General features: G+C 40.8%; 1 protein-coding gene across 1 annotated transcript in view; it reads right to left on the bottom strand.

The window, feature by feature from the left end:
• DGKI (diacylglycerol kinase iota) overlaps window positions 1–17137 on the bottom strand; it is a 243334-nt gene that overhangs the window by 147963 nt on the left and 78234 nt on the right. The window contains exons 12-14 of the mRNA XM_081147568.1: window positions 10936–11049; window positions 9295–9432; window positions 6131–6209 (exon numbers count right to left, since the gene is read on the bottom strand). Coding sequence (XP_081003694.1) covers window positions 6131–6209; window positions 9295–9432; window positions 10936–11049 — 331 coding nt within the window. The remainder of the gene's footprint in view (window positions 1–6130; window positions 6210–9294; window positions 9433–10935; window positions 11050–17137) is intronic.

The following is a 17137-nucleotide window of genomic DNA, read 5'->3' as shown; positions in this document are numbered from 1 at the left end:
GATATAGTTGGAGTCCACACTCCTTGGTCAATAAGAAAGTTTAAGAGCTCTTGCTTCTTAAGGAAGCTGCATCTGTCAATTGGTATGAAGTAAACCATGAAAGGCCACCCTCAAGAAAGACCAATAATCCCCAAAGTATCGCAAGACCCCAGCAGTGGAAGTGTCCATGGTTCACGGCTGCAGCTCTAGATGGCCCATCTTCCACGAGAGTGTGAGATAGTGAGATCCAAACACACACCGTGTATGTCTGTGCCATTAACCTAGTTACAATCTGATTGGACACCAACATGAATTGTATTAGTTTTCTATTCCTGTTAACTTGGCAGCTTAAAATATTCATTGATTTTATAGTTCTCTAGGCCAAAAGTCTGGACTGGTCTCTCCAGGGTCCTCTGCTTAGGGTCTTACCAGGCCAAAATCAAGGTGTTAGCTTATAGAGCTCTTATTGAGAGGCTCTGGGAAGGATCCACTTCCAAGCTCATTCAGGTTAATGACAAAATCTATTTCCTTGCATTTGCAGGAATCAAGTTCTTTTTCCTTGCTGGCTGTTGCTAAGGGTCCACTCTCAACTTCCAGAGGCCTCTTGCCTTCCTGGGCTTGTGATAACCTACCCATTGTCAAAGCCAGTGACAGCACATCGAATCCCTACCTGACTTCCTGTTCTACCTTCCACCTTTGCTTTTAAGGGCCCACGTTATTACACTGGGCCCACCCATGTAATCCAGAATTATCTTTCTATCTTAAGGTTAGCTAATTATTAACCTTAATAACATCAACAAAGTCTTTTTGCCATGTAAAATAAAATAACCAAGAAGCATGGCCCAAATGGCAAAAGTCATGGAGGCCAAAATTCTACTTACTATTGTCTACCCTCTGGTCCCCATGACTCACAACCTTCACAAATGAAAAATACATCCACTCCCTTCTAGGTCCCCCAAAGGTCTCATCCCATTATATTATCAACTCAAATCCAAAAATCTCATCTAAATCTCATTAGCTCAAACTTCCCAAATCCCATCATCTAAATCATCGAAATGGTTTGGCTCTGGATATAATTCATTTATAATGATGATGAGGCTCTGGGTAGAATCCATTCCATTGACCTAACATATTAATCCTATCTTTATGTACAACACAATAATATGTGTGCCAGCAAAATGGGATCGTAAACCCTACTTTTGTCTGTAATTGGTCCTGTATATTAGGGAGATATTCATAGATATAAGTTCAACATTATGTTTATAAAAATCAATAAGCAATTTGAACCCTATATAACTCACATATTTTATATTCTTTTCATTGAACACTTACCCAAGACTTCAGTAATATATACATAAATGACTTCAAAATCTATGCCTACAATAACATTGTCATCTTCAATTTAAATTGTATATATTTTTTAAAGATCTTATTATTTTTTAACATAATTTTCCATTCAGGACATTTTTTTTTACCAATATTATCTTCATTGTCCCAACACCACTGCAAAAATCTTTCATTATGTAATAACAGGTCATCTAACCCATCTTTATCACAAACTCATATCCCTCTGTACTTTTTCTTTCCTGTCTGAAATACCCTCAACTGCTTACTTGTCAACATCACACTCCTCCTTTATCTCCCCTTTCTGGAAACTTTCCTCTGACACCTTTCCCCTGACAACAGTCCCAGTGAACTCCTATATGATTCACTGCCCACACAACTAATCCTGCCTGAACTATAGAAGTCTTTCTAGTTTTATCTTTTGTATATGAGCCTCTCCCTCCAATTAAAATTCCATTCCTGTAGCAAACAGGAGGTAGTCCCTGGACTTGGCACAGGGACCACTATGTTATACACCTGAAAGTAATACAAAATAATATTGAATGTAAGCTGAAGCTGAAAAAAATATTAAAAAGTGAGTTAAATTATTTTAGATCAGATTAAGTAATACTGATTTATTTGTTACAGAGAATACATGTAATCAATTCATAATTATTTGTTCTGATGGAAGCATGCTGTAATTCAGATAAATTAATCCAAAGAGGATTAAGAGTTTATTATATTAAAAAATAAACTATATTATTTCACAGCTGAAGAATGAATAAATAAATAAATACATAAAAAGACATGGTCTTTTGCGCTTGTGGAGTTTAGAGTGGGAGAGACAGGTCTGAAAATGAAAAGTAAAATGTTATTTGGTATACGCTATAAAGAGATGTCTGCCAGAAATGAAGCGGTGGTTACAGATGAAAGAAATTATTAGAAAAGTGTTCCAGAAGCAGGTACACTTGAATGTGGGATGAGTCGGTACCACGCAAAGGTTCAGGATGGAAAGCAAGCTTACGGACACGGAGTCTCGCACAGTAAGAGTTTCTCAAGGGCAAGCCTCGCTTGAGCCTTCGAGCCTAGACAAGAGCCTGGAAGCGAGTCCTTCGCAGGGATGGTAACGGTGAGATTCAGCAAGCCACTGCAAACAACACGGTCTTAAAGAAATCTGCTAGTTCTCTACATGAATCATGGAACATTCCTAATCCTTTGAAACGTGCAAATCTGCACGACTGTGTACTCAGTGAAAATGGTAAATCCTTAAAGTGAAACACTGCCTCCTCTAGAGTCATAATTGTATTTCTCTGACCTTGTGGCATAAAGTTCAACTTCTCTGAACAATAAATTCAACGAGGTAGGAAAATTTAAACATCTAATCTCAGACTAAAAGTTTGATGTGTTTAATATCTTCCATGTCCAAAGAAAATGACAATCTAATTCATACAGCTGGCAGAGTGAGACCCGACTTTGCCACCTGACAACCATAATCATTGTTAATATCTCTATACATTAATAGATGGAAATATTTTCAATGTATGTCCTAAGCACTGTCATACTGCAATAGTGATTAAAGTACTGGACAAGACTCCAACTGAACATTAAATGACCAATCCTATTACATCTCCAAATTCTGTTCCAATGATTGTACTTCTGGATACCCACGCAGCAACCATTCAACCACATGTGGTGTGGCCACTTGGAGAATAAGAAGGCATCTGTTTTCCCATCAAATGAAATATGCCACCTCTCTGATCAAACCTATAAACCCAAGTTATTCAAATGTTTGCACTCTTTATGAAAAGTCAATCAAAATGTAAAGACTTATTAACTCCTTGCTTGATTTTTCTATTGGTAATTCTAAGAACATTTATTTATATGGTAATGCCACCAATAAACTGTCTCAAAAAAAAGTCACTTTATTTGTCCCTTCTAAAAGAAATATAATATAGGTAGCAATGCTGAAATCTGCATTTGTAGCATATCAATTTGATGGGTTATTTCACATCTATGCCAAAAATTGTTTCGGCACTTAAATTTTTAAAAATTCTGCCTTAGTAAGATTTGTATTTATTTCCCATTTCATGTAGACTGGGTTGGCATGATTCCCAATTTGAAGTACTATGTTTTTTTACTGATACCTAATAGGTTATTCTATCCAAGCTCATTTTTACAATGGCTCTCGTGAGACTCTGAGTCACATTCCAAGTATTTTATACAAGCAAGTTTTATCATGAAATCTCAAACTGTGAGTGGTTGTGTTTGAGAACAGTTTGAAGTCTGGACTATGAGTTATTTTGGCTTGAGAACAGCCACTCATTCCCAACAAAAATAAGTGAATTCACCCTTATTGAAAATCTGGTCTTGCTATCTTTCTTTCCCTTCTGCAGCTGAGCTTGTGGTTTCTTGACAATCCAGGTAAGTATATGGGGAAAATTCGAATCAACAAAAAAGCAGTTTTAAAAGAATAATATTAGCTTGAGTAATTATATTTTTCTAATAAATAGTGATTTTATTTAATGCAAAGAAGAACAGATTAACAGATACTGAGAAGCTCACATCCCTGGTCTAGGCGTGTCACCCAAATCTGCTTGCAATATTCTGAGGATATTTATTTTGTACCATCTGTGTGTCGTCTTCATGAATACTGTAGCTATTACTCTTAGGTGACATTAATTCTCCCTTATCAACTTGTCAGGGCTGGTTTTCCTCAAGGGCTCTGGCTTACCTGCAGGGCAAATGTTTGATATCAAATGAAAGCACTTACACTAAGCCTCAGCAACAGACTATTCAAAAATTAGTATAAGCTTAGTATTTTTCAGCTAATTATAATCACACACATTTACACTGTGGTTTATATTTTGTGAGGTGTATATGTATACATGTGTGTGTATGTGTGTGTGTGTGTGTGTGTATATATATATATATATATATATATATATATATACATATTCCTCTCTAATATGAAACAGTCCCATAGCTTAAAATAAAATTTTAAAAATCACTTTCCTACAAGAATTCTCTTCTAAGCCTGGTCCTTCCATTTTGATGTTTATCTGTTTTCCCCTCTCATTCTGAAGCACAGAAGTGATCATTAGAGTACAAGGAAATGTATTAAGAAAACTTTCAGATTAATTAGACCAAATATTAAGTTCCCTTGAATGAGCTCATTGTTGGCCACTTACTCATTTAGGCCAGAATGTCTATTTGGGGAGATCCATGCCTTAGTGAATTATATTACTGTATACCTATTGCTAAGAAAATAAGAATTTTATTAGGAAGTCCAGATTCAGGTTCTCCTGAAGAATATGAGAAAAAAATAGGGTAAGAAATGGAAAAAGGAATCTCTATTTACTTCCCCCAATTAACTCGCCTCAAATACAGGAAGGGAATGGGTTATAAATGTTGGCCCCAATGTAGGACTCTTACTAACATCCAAGAATGTTCTATTGTAAGGAGATGGGGAGGGTGGTGATGTTTCTGATTTGGGTATTTGATATTTGCGATTCTGTTATCAACCACCTTTTCTATCTGTGACTTTCTGGCTAATCAGAGAGAAAGACCAAACTAAGGCCTCTCTTAATCAGTACTGCTTTTATTTGGTACTGCATTTGACCCTTGAAGCCTCAAGAATCATGGAAGAAAAAGTCTACCAAAACTGCTGAATTTACGAAGAAAATTATAGGTTTGGGCTTCACTTATAGTTTGTATTCTAACAGCATTAATCCTATAGCCCCACTCTTGACCTTCAGTGCATAAGATTGTGATCAGAATTTTCCCTGCATTATTACTGGAATCTGAACATTTAAATTATAGCTTTCAGTTCCTTGTTTTTAAAACTCTGTGAGTTAGAACTACTACTCTTGAAGAATCTGGAGGAAAATAGTTAAAATAATACCTCACTTGTGATTTTTATCTCACATATTACTTACTACCCTATAGCCTCGCGGTATTTTGGTTGCATCTTAACGTACCCACAAGGGACTAGGTACAGATATAGTTATAGATACAGGCACAGACAGAGCTGCATACTATAGTTACATTAATAAGAAGAGAGCTTAAGAGAGAAAGAGAGAGATTAAGAGAAACCAAGAGAGGTTGAAGCTTCAAAGCATAAGCCCAAATCCTCAACTTTCTCAGTTCTGAAGACAAGGAAGTTCAGACAAGGAAGTTAACCGCATCATTATTTCATCTTCTCTTTCAAAAACTGTTTTGCTCCCCAATCCTGACCCCATCTGTACTCGTACTTAAGTGACCACTCAGCTTCTCACGCCTCTATCTCATCCAGGGAGGACATCCCGCACCTTCTGAACCTAATCCAATCACCAGCACTCCCTCTTCTTTCTACCCAGAGCGCCCATGGTCGCCTATTGTTCTAGGCTGTCTGTTGTCTTTTTGACACACACGGGCAGGACTTCTTTGTTTTGCTACGAGGTTTCAGTGGCCCTGGTTATAAAATGCTGCATTATAATAATTGGTGGTTTGAGAAGCTGTGAGTATCCCAGTGACTCTAGCGGAAGTATCTTTATTACTTCTTAGTAGTTCGCTAACTTCAAAGTTTCCAGTTAAATTTAAGAAGTCCCAAGACCTGGAGCATACATCTGGCCCCATCTCTGACCACCTTGGAAACAACCCTAAACAACGAGGTCTCAGGGTCCCATTTGTAGTAAGTTCCTGTCTAGCTCTCAGGGTCCTCCTGGAGGTCGCAAGGAAACGGCACAGAAGCACACTGTCAACAGGTGAGTGATATGCAGACGAGAGGGAACCCGCAGGGCACCTGCTGGAAACTTCCTCCGGGGAGGTGGAAATGGAGCGCCGTCCTTACCTCGGGATTCGTGGAACTCCAGCGTGACGTGGGCATCGAAGCCGAGGCTGAAGTAATTATTGAAAACGTTCAGAGGGAGCTGCAACAACGAACAAAGGGAGAGGTGAAGGTGCGGAACCAGGCGGAAAGGAAAATAAAGCTCAAGCCAGACCCCGTCTCTGGGCGTCCCTGGGAGAGGGGTCAGTCACAACTCCAGGCAGAGGGTGTTTATATGGAAGGAATGGAGATGTTTGAATTACTTCATCAGTCAAAGCTCAAATCAAGGAATACTCTGAAGAATTTTAAATAGTACAGGAAACAAGGGGTACAAATACAAATGAATAAATGAGAACCATTCTTGTGGATGTTATAATAAGAAAACCCTATTAAGCATGTTTATGATAGTTATAGGGAATGATTCACTATTCAACTTAGAAAGTAAATTCAATTGTAAGGATCTTGTCTAACCTACTTAATCAGTGAATACACTTTTTTTTTCAAGAATTATGTTCAGCATATTAATATTGCAACTTAAAATGAATAGTATTTAATTTGTTTACCCTTCATCTATTTTTAAAAAAATATTTTTGACACAGGTTATATAAGCAATAAGGCAGTTGGAGGTATTCAGCTATTCTCAACCTAGAGAAAAAAAGAAATATATATGTGTAAATATACATTTATCAGTATTATGCAGATTCTTATTTAGTCTATCAAATCTTATATATTTTATATTAAATTTATTGGGATAACACTGGTTAATAACATTATGTAAATTTCAGGTGTACAACTTTGTAACCCATCTGTGCATGCTACTGTGTGCTCACCACCAAAGTCCAGTCTCCTTCCATCACCATATATCTGAGCCCCTGTCCCCTCTTCAAACCTTGTATCTTTACTATGACTGTGAAACACGCAAACACAGACATACAGTTGCGCACCCACGCCTTAGCTCTCCTTCCCAGACTCCTCCAGGCCACTGGCTGGAACTGCGCAACTGAGTAAAAGAGAGAACCACGCAACCTAAAACCTTGAATTAAAATTGCAAAATTCATGTGCTTTTAAGGTTGCAGCTCAATGTGAGAACAAGTAGAAAAGCATGTGGAAAATGTCAGAAGGGAAACGGTGATTCTTTCCCTTTACCTTCTGCAACTCAGAGTGGAAGATAAACATCAAAGTAAACAGAGAGGCGGTTCTACCTCCATTTAGATAATGTTTCCAGCTTTCTCCTTCAGAGAGAAATTCACTTCTCTCCCATTAGAAAGAAGCGTTTAACCCTCAAGATTCCCAAAGTGAGTTTATGACAGTGTTTCAGGTGCCCCTTGATAGCTAAGATGTTCTACTTGACGAGAGTGAGAACCGTGTCCCAGGAAGAGAAAAACAAAATGAACCTTGTGCCAAGAAGAGAAAAATGAAAGGAGAGGGAGAAAGATATATTAATACCAAAAGAAAGAAAATGGGTTGCCTTGGTCTCCACGGAAATAAAGAATGAGCCCCCTCCTGGAAGGCCCTGAGCCAGAGCTTGTAAAGATTCAAAGGTCAAATCAGCCCTTAGAAATGGATATAAGTAACCAACGAGCAGGGAGAGAAGCTAAACACAATGCCAAGATCGTGTCTCATTTTCCTGGCTCCATATTTGAGAATGTCCAGTTCCTGCACTCAAACAAAATACCATCCTTATAATGACAGCAAGGGTCGGTGATCCTGCCAAGAATGCAGATACGTCCGTCTCTACCATTTATGTTCTTTTGGCTACAAGTCTAACCCGTGTCTTAGCATCCACCGATAACTCAGGGGAACATCTGGTCACCGGCCCATAAATAATATCCCAATTTAGTCTGTTATTAAGTTCTTATTCGTATTTTCCAGGAAAAATTGCCCCAATTTCCTACACATCTCTTCAAAAATCCATTTTCATAGCCTTTTAATTATCTGGATTAATGTTTCCTGGCTGCACCAAGAAGTCTTTCCATTACTTGAGCTGCTGGGAAGAGATTTAAATATAGATTTCTATTGAGGGCCTAATCATTCTAAGCTTAGTGGGGAAAGGACCTTAAAATTTCCATATGGTGCATTTCTCTTTACTTTGGCTGTTTTTTACCCAATTTCTATATGTCCAATACATTAGAAAGACAAACCATATCCCAAGATGATAAGTGCTATTTAAACAACATTGTGACATTATGAACTCAAGATCAACTGAGCAGTCATGAGATCTACCAAAATACTTGTAATTTCTGGTTCATGGTTTAGGTGAAAGAATCCATGAAGACAAGGCAAAATATTTTTTAATGAGTAAGTGGATGTCAGGTTGGTCTAAAATCCTATCTGGTTCAGTCTATTTTAAGGCGGAAACATCCATGAAATCTTGGCCTCAGCCAACGGCATAATCCAACATAGCAGTGATGCTGTTTAAATTACACATGCCTGGGCCTTAACTCTGCATTCACTTAATGACACTCTCTGGGACTAGGCCTCCTGATCTGTATTTGTTAACAGGCACACCTGGAGATTCTTATGCACACAAAAGTTTGAAAACACTATCATAGAAAAGAAGTGGGAAGTAATATGGAGGAAGTGGCTGTTGGCAACCTACGAAATTTATCGGAAATTGAGGCCGGAACTTAGAACCAAATGTTCCACTGAAGCTCCACACTAGTGTATTTACAATTGTGTCCCTTGGTTTGTCTTGGGTTGAAATAAAAGCTCATTCACTGCAGGAAAAGCACCAAGCCAAAACATTTATGTGGTCATCTTCAAGTCCCAAGCAAGTAATGAGATTGGCTTAGAGAATACTTCCTAAACATGAGAGAGACCTGATATCAAGCCAGAAATCTCAGGAGGGTGGCTTTCTTTTGCAAAAACATGTGCCTAATGCTTCAGAACATATATTTCATCTTCTCCTAGGTTAAGAGTTTGAAATGAACTCGAAAGATTAGAGTATGGATACATGTCTTCCTGGTGTGGAAGCTGAGGACAGAGGACAGTTCCCTGGGCCCTGGAAGCAGAAATCTAGGTCTTTAGATACCTATGGGGCACCATCATTGGGTAGTGTTAGACACATAGCCCTGAGCCAGAAACTCTAACACAATCCTGTTATCTTGCAGGAAGCAATCAGCACATGACTCTCCAGCCCACGAGAGACACTCCAGGGCTCCTTTCTGCTGAAGAAAGAGCTCTCTAACCTTACACACGCCATCTTCAAGCTCTTCTGGAGGCAAGTCTGGGTTTCTTTCCACGTGGAGGTTCCAGCGATCTAGTTGTACAATTGTCCCATCTTCTACTTGGCAAAGGATCTTGGAAACAGGTTCATCAGTGTAGCCCTAAAGAATCAAAGAACACCCATTGGCATCTGGAGTAACGAACGAACAGTACAGCCAAAGGTATTTCACGCAAGGAAGAGCCCCTCTGCTGGAGCCCTCTGTTCATTTTGTAACAGTAAGTCTGGGAGAGTAAACTGCTTTTCTCGAGGTGCTTAGAATTTAAGACAATAGTCACAGGGAGTGTGCACAGAGATGCTAACTGTAGCTGGTTTGAGCTGAGGAATAATTTTTGCTGACACCAAGAACCAATAGTTGCTGGTAGGCTTTAGGGGCCATGCTGGGTGGCTGCTTTGATCAGAGTAAAAACAGGAGCCTCCAGGCCTCCTACTAAAATAATCTGTGAGATGCACAGGACGGGGGGGGGGGGGGGGGGGGGGGGGGGGAGGGGGGAGAAGAATCAAAGCAGCTCCTGATAGACGATTTCTTCTCTTAACATCCTGTTTTATTCCCTCTCCCTAACCTTGCAGTAAGACACCATCCCTTCCACGACCTAAGGCAGGTGTGACTGAGGACCAGCCCTGTTGGGGAGCTCCTGACTCCTTGTGCGAACATTACTGAGAGCATGATGATTAAGGGTTGTCAAGTCACTGGTTTGTACGAGAGGAGTTAACACTGATCATAAATTAGCTGCTTCATGTAAATACAGGGTGTGGCCAAAGAAGGATTACAGTTGTTCGTATGGAAAATAATACAATAATTACATGTACTCACAACTGTAAACCTACTTTTATACCTTGAATGTATTACTTCTACTTAAAAAAAAAAAGACCTATGGGAGGTTAATTCATTGACCCAAAGCCAAATTAATATCTGAAGATAATTATCACCTATGGGAGGTTAAATTCATCCAAAGCCATATTAAAACCCTCTAATATCCGCAGATAATTTTCGTGGAGCCCAGCCTAGGCAAGGGTCCCAGCAGATGAAAAGCTGCATATGTTAGCATATTGTGCCTTCTTACTGTCATCAGACTGTAGAAGAATATGGAATGAAATGGCTGGTTGGTGACAGGGAAACTGCCACCAAGCTTGCCTGAAATTGGCTCCATGGTGGAAAGGACAGTCAGTTACCTGTAGAGCCAGGGCCATGATGACACCAACCAGAGAAACCAAATGCTCAACAAAAAAGCTGTAACTTCTCCCAAAATTAAGGACTGTACATCTGAATCAGAGCTGCTATTCTGGCGAGGAGCTGAGGGTCAGATCAACTCAAGTCTGCATGGTTGTTTCACATGAAGACTTGAGGACAAACCCCCACCGCCAATGTCTTTTAGTGGATGAAGCTCAACAAGCCCCGGGTCTGTGTACTAACCCACCACCCTTTTTTATCCTCAAAGTTCCCTCTTCTCTAGCTGGCAAGTTACCAGGTAAAAATAATGGTTCATGGGCCCCTTGCTTCTCTACTGTAACCTATCCCTTGGACAACAGTGGCATCTTGCCTTCCATCAGAACATCTGTGCAATGGGGTCACCGGAGCCATGGGCAGCCCCAGGAGAGTCCTTACCCCTCCCCAGTTGAGAGTTCGGGCCAGGTCATTCCCAGTCCCCAGAGGAAGGACGCCAACGGGAGGCTGCGGGCTCAGCTGCAGTTCATCCAGAACAGAAAGGATCCAGCCCACCTACGGACACATCGGGGGCCAGAAGAGTGATAAGAAAGACAGATAAGTTACAAGGAAGACCACCCGAGCGGAGGCAGCTTTAAAGAGCGCCATCAAATGGTTTTCTTTTTCTTTAAAATACAGGCGTTGTAATCCAGAGGCGAGGAAACAGAAGGAACACTTATCTCAAGCAGTTTCAAAGCAGCAAGTCTCTTACAGGGAAAAGGACCATTTTGTACATACTCTATCATAAAAGCAAAACTAGACCCATTCGTCCGTACGTTTAACTAGAGATCTACTTTAAAATATAAGAGAGTTTAAAATTCAGGGAGGCATATAACGCAGGACACTGGTGAGAATACAGGACTTAGAGTCAGGCTGAATTTCAACCTGGCTCACATGGGCTCAGTAACCTCGATTAAATTACCTGACATTCCTGAGACGCATTTACCGGATTTTCAAAATACAGATAATAGAACCTACCTCACAAGATTATTTATAGAGTAAAATGTACATAAATCCCATACTATGGTGCATGGCCCGTGCAGGTACCAATTGAATGGTTACGCTCCACAGTATCATCTTAGAAATTGGTAGTGTTTTCCTAAATATCCTGTATCCCCCTTAATGAAACATTATGAAACATAATCAGGGTTGGGCCTAGTACTCATTAAAAGCTTAGGCAGAAAATAGGTACTTATATACTAGAGTCACATTGTCATTTAATCTTTTTCTAAAATTTAGTCTTATTGTAACTATTATGAAGATTACCCTAAACTCGAAAAGAGCAAAACCAAACTTGAATGTCCTCACAATGTCATATTCAACAGACCTAAGAACTGTATAACTACTTGAAGACTTCTGTCCTACAGAGAGACAGATGTGGTGTTTACTTTCAAGGTTACAGTTTTTGTCCTTGAGAGGACATAGCCCAACTTTGTCTCAAATTTAGAAAATTAATTTTGTTGTAAACTACACAATTCTTTTCCTCTACTTCTCCAAAAAAAAAAAAAAGCTTTATCATCTTGTTGGTTCCTTCATTAAAGAGCTAAATAACTTTTTAAATTAAATTAATTGGGGTGACATTAGTTCATAAACATGTAGGTTTCAAGCATCCAATTCTATAATACATCCTCCGCATGTTGCATTATAAATACACTTTTGACATGTATTCATTCTATATTTGCATGAGTCATGTCTTTCAAATATTTTTTGAAAACTGTACTGTAGCAGCACATTTATTACACATTACTACACATGAAACGCAGAACCAAGCAATTGAAACAAGAGAGAAATGAGCTGGGCTAAGATAGATAAGGTAGCTGGCGGCTCCCAAAGAGTTCATGATGAAAAGAGTGAGCTACCGACTTCTTTCCATGCGCCAGTCCCTGAGCCCAGTTCTCCAATGAACTGTCTTATTAAACTTCAAAACAACTCTATGAGACAGATATAATTTTCATCTCCATTTTATAGATAAGGAAACTGAGACGTGGAAGGTCCAATGGCCTTCTTCACATCACATCGTTTATGGGGTAGCTGGCATTCAAAATCAGGTCCGCCAAAGGCTGAAGGCCAAGCCCCTAGCCACTCCGGTGCAGGGGGCCTTTAAATAAACAACTAAGCCCGGCTCTGGATTGGGCCTGGCTGTTCTGGAGACAGTGGCATGTGCTGTTGGAATCGTTGAAGCACTGAAGAAACTTAGGAATTGCTCATTCAAATTCAGTTGATATGCAGATACATTAACTAAGGTGCAGAGAGGTCACGTAACTGGCTCAAGACTAAGCAATTAGAAGTGGCAGAGTCGGGGCCATATCAGGTCTCCTGACTTCCATCTAAAACCCTTTCTGCTCCACAATTCCTTCCCAGGATGAAAAACCTGCCTGTCCATCATGAAGTCTAAAACTGTGCTGACCTTCTAGAAAGGTGAAGCACAAAGATTACCCAATTTGGTAAACTAGAAATTCAGATCTACACTAGTGTCAAAAGTCCCTCCATTCCCTCAAACTGGGTTATTTGCTCCCAGACACTCCTTAGATTCCGACCCAGCACTTCTATTGTTCTTCTTTTACAGGCAATGCTGACCAAGCTTGCTACTGAATATTGAAGTAAAGGGGGGGCGGGTTCCAGATGCTACACTATGACTGGTGACTATGCTACATATTGTTCGTGTGCTGCTAAAAGAAAAATGAAACCCAGTACAAGGCGATACCTCTAATGAACTACAAAAAAGTGGGGTTACAGGGCATGAAAAAGGGTGTGAAAACTCAGAAATCCCAACAACCAGGGATCGCTGACTGCAGGCGCAAAGAGCCCCGAGCAGAACCAGATCTCAGAAGAAATGCGACGGAACTTAGTGGAAATCCAACTCAACATCTCATTCGGAGAAGGGGAAAGAAGGCAGGCTCTTTAAAACTTCTCTGAGGGGTGGTCGCTTAGTCTTTCCTTTATGGTTTATATTCGCAAGTCAGTCCAGTCTCTTTGGGGTAGATTTAAATTAGGAACATGTTTTCTTATGGTTAGTTGAAATATGTCTCTCTTTTCTCAGTAAAGAGCATGCTGTGAGTTCACACTTTCAATACCCCATTTCACTCTAGACACAACGATGGGGGGGAAATCTCCCTGGGCCAGAAACAGACAAAACACAAAGGAGCAGGCAGAGGAAGCCAGGAGTCTGGTTCTGTCTGATGATGGGGAATAAGTTCGCCCCCTGCTGGCAGAAGGCTGTGTAGGAACCAGGCTCCCTCTCGGCCTGGAAATAAGAGGCTGGGTTAAGAGTATGAAGAACCACGCCTGCGGCCATAGCCCATAGGAAGCTGAGGCCTGTTAGGGCTGGAGGCAGAAGCCTCCGTCTAATAGTGAGCCCAGCTTCCCACTAGCTCACTGACATACCTGGAGCAACCTGACATGTCCTCAGGATGGGAGCCTTAACCACCTATAGAAAAGCGGCCTCAGAGCCCTGAAACCATTCAAACTACTGGAAAGGGGGTAATGAAGCGATGCAGAGACAGGAAAGAATCTGGAAATGGGCCTGCAAAGAAAAACTCGCAATCACAGGGAGAATAGTAATCCTTATATGATGCGAAGGTTAGGGGTTGCATTCACGGCACATTAAATACAAATAACTTTCAAACAACTTTGAAATAAATGTCCTGTAACTTCCATGCAGCCGAAAGGTGCTATAAAGAGAATGACAACAAATATACCTACAACAGCAGGAGACATAAACCATCTGCAGTGCTAACCTGTGTCTCTATCCCTATATGAGCAAAACTGTATAAAAGACCTCAAGGCTCAAACGCTGCTCACTGGCAGCTCTCCCTTTGCAGTAGCCAGAAACCCGCTCCTGTTTGAGGTCCAGACGGCAGGTTTGTGGGGACACGCTGTGTTTGCTGGGCCTTCCCATGTTCCCAATGCATCTCCACCAGCTTTTCCAGCACCCCTCCAATTAAATGATTTAATAAATTGCAATACATAGTATATTCGGCATGTTTTCCACCACAACTGAAGGAAATTATCCTGATTGGGTGAGATCATTTTCCAGTTTGCGGAGTTCTTTCCTTCCTTTGTGTTAGGAAAACTGAGACCGAAGGGTCTGGAAGAGCAGCTCCAGGATTTGTCCCTGAGCAGCCCAGCCCGGCCACTGCCGCAGTGGCTGGCCAATGCTGCCACCTCCTGTCCGTTGTCAGCTGTCACTGAATGTTTCCCAAGTGCACACTGAGCACTATTTTCATTCGGCAATATACTCACACTAGAGGCGACTCAAGGGTGGAGAGGACAGTGAATTGACATCTTTGAACAGGACATACTTTGCATTTCCTTATATTACAGGCAGGCAGAAAAATGAAGGACATGCATACCAAGGAATCAGAGAAAAACAGGCAGCATTTCTGAACTCTGAAAGGTAATCAAGACAGCATTTAACAACTGGGTGTCCCTAACATGTGCACGATGATTCTTCCCTTTGATATTTTAATTCACATTTGCACTAAAGAGTTTAAAAAATCACATGTTAAAAGAAATGTTTAAAATCAGCCCTAAAGAAATCAAAATAGGAGATAAGGTATATGAGCTTTTGGAAAGAGAAAGCTCACTTGTTCACCATGACTGCTATTGAGGTGTGCCATGTGCTTCCTCTTTTTTTTTTTTTTTAAATATATCTTTATTGATTTCAGAGAAAGGAACAGAGAGGGAGAGAGAAAGATGAAACATCAATGACGAGAGAGTTGTCATTAATTGGCTGCCTCCTGCATGCCCCTGACTGGGGATCGAGCCCACAACCCAGGTATGTGCCCTGACCAGGAATCGAACCCCGTTCTCCTGAAGCCCAGGTCAATGCTCAACCGCTGAGCCACGCCCGGCCGGGCCCATGTGCTTCTTCTTGAGAGGATGGGCCATATCTCATTACATCATTATATGTGCGTGAGGTTGAGGCTGAGGGATCAGAGGGGCCTGGAATGACCTGCTTGCCCCATCAATTAAAGAAAAATATTATATTTTCTCCCCTGCTGTGGCTTTAGTAAGTCAGAGCACAGGGATGCCTACTGCTTAGGGTGTATCTTCACCTAGAGAAGCCAACTGAACAAGAAATCAGCATGAAGTGGGTGGCTCAAGTCGGTTTAATTCCAGGCTTTGGAAAGATGTTACCATGGCTACAGATGGACCTGCTGATCCAGCCCAGCTCATCAAGGTCAGAGCCATATACCTGGGGACCATGTCCCACTTTAAGGAGCCAGCAGTAGAGGAGGGTGCACATGCCTTTAGTGTCTAGGTTCACATGCTCTTCAATATTAAAGCCATGCTGACAGCCAGGGAGAGTTGGATGGGTGGCAATGTGGCCCACGAAGGGAGAGAACACAAATTTTCCACATGACCACAGAAATAATGCTATTCGCTCAGCCTAGAGATCAAAGATGGGACCAGCTTGTGCAACACCTACAGCTACGTGACAACCTCACGATTATGCAAACTGGGGACAAAGAGACCAATGTGCAGCCACTGGCCGCACTTGGTGACTGAGCGCTAGACAGTGGCTAGTCCGCACTGGAGGCACTGTAATTATGAAACACAGGCCAGATTCCAAAGACAGTGCAAACTGAGCATAAAGCAGCTCGTTAATGATGTGTGTACTGATTACATTTTGAGATGATAATATTTGGACACACTAGGCTAAATAAACTGTATTATAAAATTAATTTCACTTGCTGCTTTTTTACCCTTAATTCCTTCCAGAGAACTTAACATTTGAAATGTGGCTTACATTATAATTCTCTGGAACAGAAATGGTCGACGCTATTCTAATGCTGCAGCTGTAAAGAGCCCTGGAGGCCCCAGTGCAGCCCTCTGCAGATCTGGAAGGTCTCAAAAGAGGTTAGGGAGCCTTCCCAAGGTCACGGCAATAGTGGCAGAACCTCTTCTTCCACCTCCAAGGTCAATACTGGGAGATGTGTCACTCTGCCTCCTAGTATTTGCTAATAACATAAAACTGAACTAATATTGGAGCCTAAGAACTTTTTTCCAAATTCATGTACGGTGTCTGAGCATTAAGTCACATTTTGTACACTTAAACTAAGTGATTAGTGGTTAATATAGTCTCACCCGAATCAGTCAAAGATATTCCACTTCGGATTCCACCTTAAATCACCATACTGACAGAATTGTGATATCCTTGATAGAGACGGGTACATGAACTCAAGGCTAAATACCTTATGGCAAATATACACCTGATGCTCTCAAGGATTATGCTTCACTTGCCTAAAGCCAGGAGTTTTTCTTCACCCACCCACCCACCCACTGGGATGCCTCTTTTTTATATAAACTCTGCCCCCAGTCAAAATTCAAAGTTTCATATTCTAAACGGCTAAGATGAAAAATACCAACCACATACATTGATAGATATTTCATAAACCCCATATACCTTTGACCAAAAACCTTATTTTAACAAGTTAAAATAAAAGGAGTCCTACCTGGTCTTACGTAAGATACCAAATAAGCAAAGATTTGATTCTGAGTGTTTGGGCTACAAGGGGTCACTACTGACAAAAATAATGCATTCAAATGCAGGCAGCAATCTAGGATAGACACATTACTTTTATTTTAGGCATGCCTGTTA

The sequence above is a fragment of the Miniopterus schreibersii genome (genome assembly GCF_964146895.1).
Source record: "Miniopterus schreibersii genome assembly, chromosome: 9".
NCBI lineage: Eukaryota > Metazoa > Chordata > Mammalia > Chiroptera > Miniopteridae > Miniopterus > Miniopterus schreibersii.
Note: the sequence above shows the minus strand (reverse complement) of the source record. Positions and strands in the feature narration are given on the sequence as shown.